The 6,680-nt window shown below is 39.4% G+C and overlaps 1 protein-coding gene across 1 annotated transcript in view; it reads left to right on the top strand.

Moving 5' to 3' along the window:
• The first annotated feature begins 1,227 nt into the window (after window positions 1–1,227).
• The window catches only part of loxl2b (lysyl oxidase-like 2b), a 37,846-nt gene continuing 32,393 nt past the window's right edge, over window positions 1,228–6,680 (top strand). Inside the window, exons 1-3 of the mRNA XM_041999264.1 lie at window positions 1,228–1,365; window positions 4,099–4,458; window positions 4,634–4,809. Of these exons, the coding sequence (XP_041855198.1) occupies window positions 4,110–4,458; window positions 4,634–4,809 (525 nt within the window). The 5' untranslated portion in view covers window positions 1,228–1,365; window positions 4,099–4,109. The remainder of the gene's footprint in view (window positions 1,366–4,098; window positions 4,459–4,633; window positions 4,810–6,680) is intronic.

Genomic DNA, 6,680 nt, shown 5'->3' with positions numbered 1-6,680 from the left:
CTGTAGATGGTGTGTTAGGCCTGAAATCTCGTCTTTTGTCCTCCATTTGTCCAGTTTTCTTGGATTTAAGGACACATTACACTCTGTGCTGGGATATGCCAACTTTACTACTTATAGTTCCTTGGGAATCAGTTGTTGGCACAGAAACACTATTGCCTGTCAAGCTGTGTTTTCTTGGTATTTTTAACAGAATCATTTAAAGAAATGGGAAAAATTATGTGCTTATGTGTGTCAGGCTGCTGGTGACAAAGAGCCTAAAGATACCTTTAAAAGGTTTTTTTTGTTAAGTTGTGTTGACACAACACTGGATCATCCCTTGAGTTATGGGCTGTTTTATGAATGAATGATTTATAGGTCAGTGTAAATTATGTATGCGTACATTTATATGTTGATTTAGGCTACAGATACAGTAAAACCTCAACCAAAGCTGGTGGGATACCAGTTCAGGATATAATTTAAACCGTTTCAATACAATCTCTTCTTTTAAAGTTATTTAAAATGACACCAGCAGATCAGCAGTATTCATTGTTGACCATATGACCCAGGCATGTGGAATATAACTGTTCAGTGCTCTCAGATCAATAAATTAACTTTGTAAATGTTATGTTAAAAAAATCTACACATGGAAAGTTGGGAATTGCAGTTACTTTTATATAAATATAAGTCAGTTGTTCTCAACCTATTTTCCTTAGGGACCCCCTAAATGCAAACACTGAAAAACCATGGACCCCCATGCTGAAGCCACTCTTGGTTTTATGCATTTAAAAGTGAGATTCTCACCATGAATATTGTATCCTGGCTGAGTCCTGTCTTTCAATAAAGCCAAAGTTAAATAAAAAGATATAGCCTCACTTGTTTTTCTTAAAATAGGGATGATGTGTGGACATTAATCGAAATGGCAGTTCATGTTCAAAGCCTTGGGGACTCCCTGTGCTATTCAGGGGCCCCGGACCCCAGGTTGGGAACCATTGCACTAAGTCAGTCATCCCTTGTTGAAACTTTTGTCGAACCGGTTTTGGCATTGTAGGTTTGACACCCCTGCTCGACCCCCCCCGATTAACTTGTATGAATTACCACAGTCTTTGAAAGCAGCATTCCACACAGCAGCGTGCGAGGCCGTTGTTGTGTCTAAATAAGCACCCCTGCCGTGAAAGGCACACCGGTCGGATGCGCCGTTTTCCAAGTCCAGGACAGGGCAGGACAGTCTCCGCTGAGGTCACGGATGAAGGTGGGCGTCAGTGGGCGTGTCCCCGGGGCTGCGGGTCGCTCAGAGGAGCGGTGAAAGTGCAGAAAGCAGCAAAAGAAGAAGAAAAGGAGCAGCTGACTTCACACTGCTGCAGCTTCAGCTTTATGAGGACAAGAACGGTAAGATCAGCTCCAGATTAACAACTTCTAAAAGTCTCATCAGCAAAAAACTGATCTGTAGCTTTGGATGGAAACTTATTGAATGCATATCGAGTTTTGTGATGTTCTTTAAGCCCTGTGATGATACCATGGCACAATGCGTTCATCTGTAGTTGGAAATTCATTAATTTAAGTCTTGAAAACGAATGTTTCAAACTTTATCATACTTTATCATCAGACTTTTTGAAAAACCTTTAAGGTACTAAATGGATTTGCAGGTAAACTCTGTTGGCTGTTGGTCATCTATGCAAATCACAGTAAAAAGAAAAAAAAAAAAACAATTTTGAGAAAATAGTCAAAATAATGAGTCACTTAAGCAAAACTTCCAGTTTGTGGAGTGGAAATGTTTCTTGCATTTTGTTATGCCAGGGGAATTTAAAGTTATTACCACAGCACCAAGAAACTTTTGTTTTGTTTTAGTGTTTTCTAGCATCGAAGTTGAGCAAATAATCTACAGCCGTCACACCAAAGCTAGATTAAAATCTAAATTAGACTGCATAAAGAAAACTATTTTGGAAGAGCTTAGTTAAGTAAACACATGGCTAATGCATTTTGGTTTATGGTACTTGCTTTAAAAAATCACATCATATCAATATGGGCGTTGCAGCTGGAGAGAAAACATCTTTCCTTTTCCCAGCTCGCCTCGCAGGGACAACTTATTTGGGAAATCTCCGTGGGAGAGTAGCTGACATTCTCAGAAATTGACATTTTGACCTTTGCAGCCATTGCAGTTAGCCTCCAGCTGCAGGTGGGAACCATGGCTCTGACATGATAGTGAAATAAGGATGTACATATAAAAAAAAACAGAAAGAAAGGAGAACAAATAGATATTTTCCTTACAGCTTGACCACAGTTTGCTATAGCAGAGCTCTTATGTAAATATATATTGTGAATAACAGTTTAGCCATTCTATTGTCAGTGTTTTTGGAGCTATGGCAGCAGAGGTTTCATATTTCAGGGTCTCTGGTTCAGTGATTTTTGCCATTTTGTTTCGATTCAAAGCAAAGCAGAGCCGGATCATCCAGCATGCATCGCTCTGCTTCACTAGAAGTTAAAGTCTCACTCAAACTGCATCGTTTCTGATCCCTAGTTCAGCAGGAGAGATCACTTTTTCTGCACCTTGAAGTTAAACAGTTAGAGTTGCTGTTAAAAACCCAGTTCAGCTCTCTAGCTCTGCCTCTACGCTGACCATGTTTGTCTGACAGCGTTGCTGTTTGGACTGACACATTGTTAGCAGACCCAGAGGCTGTAGGCTTCATTCCATCTGTTCATTGTATGATGTGAGTGTTGACTCGAGCTTGTGTAACTTCTGCCACGTTACATTGAGGAAAGGAGGAACGCTGCAGTTGATGGTTCCTCCGTGTGCTGCCAGATGTTTTCACACTGAAGCGCAAGACAGGCACATCTGTTGAGGATTCAGTGGATGATATCAGCTGTGTGCTTTTTTTTAATTCCCTTTTTAGCTAATAATTGTAAAAGTCTTCATCTTGGATTTAAATGTTTTTCTTTCTATTAGAAGGTTAGCTGTGACCCGACCATGTGGTTTGTTCTGTGGGACAAACTTTGATTCAGACTATACACTTACTGACATTGATATCATGGTAAAGATTCAGTCAAAAGTCAGTGAAGTTTATACAACAAGACGGTTGTTCTTCTGTCCTGTGAACAGAGATTTACTGCTAATAAAGAATGATTGTTTGTTACACAGGCACATTGTGTTATCAAAGAAGCAAAAAAAGTAGCTGGGGTTTGTGAGATGTGTTTAATCTTGCAAAGATGAAAGACGTGACCAGCTGTTTCAGATCTGAGCCAGCTGACGTCTCTCCAGAGAAGATATAATATTTTAGATATTCCAAGTCATAAAAGTAATTCCTGAAAGAAAAAAACTCCCTTTGTTGTCCTCATGTGGGTGTTCACTACAGTGGTTGTTATTTTTTCCTTTGCAAAGTTTGTTAACAGTTAAGAAAGCTTTGACTTCTGCTGAATTATAACTCTAAATCAGAGTCAGAACCAGAGGCACTTTATTGATCCCAGGCTGGGAAATTACATTGTTACAGCAGCATTATAGAATAAGAAAATGATGAGAATAAATTAAATAAACTATATGATACAAAATACTATACACAAAAACACTTAAAAAAACATCCTGTAAAAATAGATTTTTTTTTTTTACAATATCCACTTCTGATTCTTAGTTTATACCAGGATCCTCTAGCAACACTACACAGCTTAGTTTACTGGTTTCAGGTCAGTTACTGGAAATGTGTCTTTCAAAATGTTGCTTCAGATTTGCTTACTTGGCGGCAGTCAGCTAGCAGTTTCTTGTCTTTAGGTTTTGTTTTTTCTATATATGTAGCAGATCTATTAACCACAACACTGAAAACAACTTCCCATATAGTGTATAAAACATTACTTCTGCAAACACGAAGACGTCCCACTCACACTCACTGTCATGTCGTCGTGTCTTCTACGCATGCGGGACACTTTTGGTGCGCATAAGGTTCATACAGGAGATCACATACAAGTCGCATTTAATTGGAAATGTGAACGTATTTCACAAAAAAATCCGAACTGAGCATTATGCCCTGCAGTGTGAACATAGCCTTTGAGTCATCCGTCATTAACAAAAATAAGTCAAGACGTTTTAATGCTTTTAATGCTTTTTTTAAAAAATCTCTTTATGTTTTTATAAAGTTCCAACCAACATGCTGGCCACGCACGACCTACCCTGCTGCACCATCATCCTGTTAGTTGTGTTAAAGCTGGCCCATGCCCAGCTTGAGCACCTTGGCTACCCGCCGGGCTACCCTGAACTGGAACAGGAACAGTACACCCCCCCAGTGCTGCCACCAGACACGCCCAGGATTCAGCTCCGACTGGCAGGAGACAAGAGGAAACACAATGAGGGCCGTGTGGAGGTTTACTATAACAACGAGTGGGGCACTGTCTGTGACGACGACTTCAACATCCACGCTGCTCAAGTGGTGTGCAGGGAACTGGGCTACCTGGAAGCCGTCTCGTGGTCACCATCATCAAAATATGGAAAAGGAGAAGGTATTTTGTGTTTGTCAGCATGACACTGAGACGGAATTGCACTCTGCATTTTATTGGCTTGAAATTATATTAAAATGTAACTCTTCAAATTTATATAAAATCGGTATATATTTGTGGTATTTTTATGTCTTTTTATTTATTTATTAAAAAAAACCAAAACATTTTATTCTCAAAGGGCCCATCTGGTTTGACAATCTCCAGTGCACCGGCAAAGAGAAGACATTGGCCTTGTGTCGATCCAATGGGATCGGTGTTTCCGACTGCAAACACAGTGAAGATGTAGGCGTGGTGTGCAGTGACAGGAGGATCCCGGGATTTAAATTCATCAACACCCTGCCCAACCACGTGGAGGTAAGCATGCTGAAAATCTCTGCATTTCATGTGATGTCTTTATTTGTTTTATTGCCTTTCCAGAATACATTTGTTAGCTTGCACCATGTGGGCCCTGAAGATGTCAGCTGACCGTTGTAAACTGTTTTATTGGTTGCTTTGTACAAATTCCTTCAAAGTCTCTGTAGGTGCAGATTTAAACAGAAATAGAATTTAAAAAAAAAACTAAAAACAAAAATATATCTTTGGTTGCATTCACAGCTAGACTCTGTGGGATTGGGGACTCGTTCAGTTGGAGGAGGTTTAATGCAAATTCATAACATTTAAATGACAGAAAATTTCACAACAAATGTGTCCTCTTTAAGCTGTGGAGGTGTCAGAGCACATTTTTGACAAATGGGTAAATCAAAGCTGAAGGCTAAGACTTCCTGACTGGGTACGTTTATAACATGCTTAAACTATTACTAAACTAAACAAATTTGAGATGAATTTTGAAGTCAACTCTACCAACTAAAATTTTCTTGTCAGTAAAAAATTTTAAAATTTCTAAGCTTTATTTTAGATTTGACCAGGCACCTCAGAACTCTGAGCAAGCATCATACAGTCGTACTCGTAATGCTCCTTTAAAAAATGAAATCTTGCCTGGTTTTCGGCTGGAAGTGGTTTTGCCCTCTAAATCAATACCCTGTTCCAGGTGTCCTAATAACAGTCCTTTCTATGTCGCCTGCGGGCAAAGTGTGTCAGTGAAAGTGAAGTTAAACGGGTAATTGTTAAGCATTTTACTTGTAACTGTCAGTCTGGCCGGTGCTTCAAAAGCCCCACTGAGCATAAATCCTGGGCTGACCAGCAAGCTCAGCGCTAACTACTAGCATAAGCAGAATGTTAGCTTTCTGCTCACTATGCAGGCCTCACACATTCCAATGCTATGAGGAAACTGCAGGCTGGAGCTAATACTCTGCCTCTGCTCCTCTGTGGAGAGATTTAAAAGACAACGTGTTCCTTCAGGAGCTGACAGAGACCAGATATTAGTTTAATTAGCAACTGATTGTGCACCTGGCTAGCTTTGCCTTATTTATGTATAACTTCTAAGCTGAAAAAATATGCTCAGTTTTTTTTTTCTTATGCTTCAAAGTGGCCCAAAAACGTGTTCTATGTTAGAGGTTTGATGCTGCCTGGTCCTTTAAAAGAGCACTCCAGTGGTTTAGCATGTGACCCCTCTACTGTTGCCCCAATACTTGAGTTGGTGCAGTAGAACTAGTTGTCGTATTCCAAGTTTAAACCTCTGGTTTCATCACCGACATTGCACTTAATTTTTAATGTAAAGTGAAACTCCTCTGCCTTGAAGATGTTTGCAGCATGAAGCCGACTGGAATGTGGGAACAGAACTTGTTTACAAAACAGAAACTTACTGCAGTCATCTCTGTAATAAAAATTTCTTTTTGTTTTTCATAAATAGTCACTGGACGGTGCGGTTTGTCTCAGTCCTGATCTTGAGAACTCCAGTCCATTCAGTATAAGTAGCACAAATTTATAGTTTTTCACCTTATTTTTATTGTCAGCACCTGAGTTGACAATTTAAAGACATTCCCAGTGACACTCTATATAATATCTCAAATATTCACAGAGATTAGAATTATTCCTGAAAAAGAGCTTTCTCCATTTTTTCTTTTGTGGATGCCCACAGCAGTTATTGTTTCTATGGTTCCCCATGAGTTTAGAGCTCTGGTTTCCAGTTGGGACAGCTGGTTATGAAAAAAACAAAAAAAAGAAAAAGTTTGCTTTTCTTTTTTTAAGATAGCCTCAGATTTCCTTTTCTGGAAACAGCCAGTCAGTGTCTAGAAACTTCGATAAAAATAAATAAATAAATAAATAGGCAGCTTTTATTATAACAC

This window comes from Melanotaenia boesemani, chromosome 11 (assembly GCF_017639745.1).
Source record: "Melanotaenia boesemani isolate fMelBoe1 chromosome 11, fMelBoe1.pri, whole genome shotgun sequence".
Lineage (NCBI taxonomy): Eukaryota > Metazoa > Chordata > Actinopteri > Atheriniformes > Melanotaeniidae > Melanotaenia > Melanotaenia boesemani.
The sequence above is the reverse complement of the archived record's forward strand: the minus strand, read 5'-3'. Positions and strand labels throughout refer to the sequence as shown.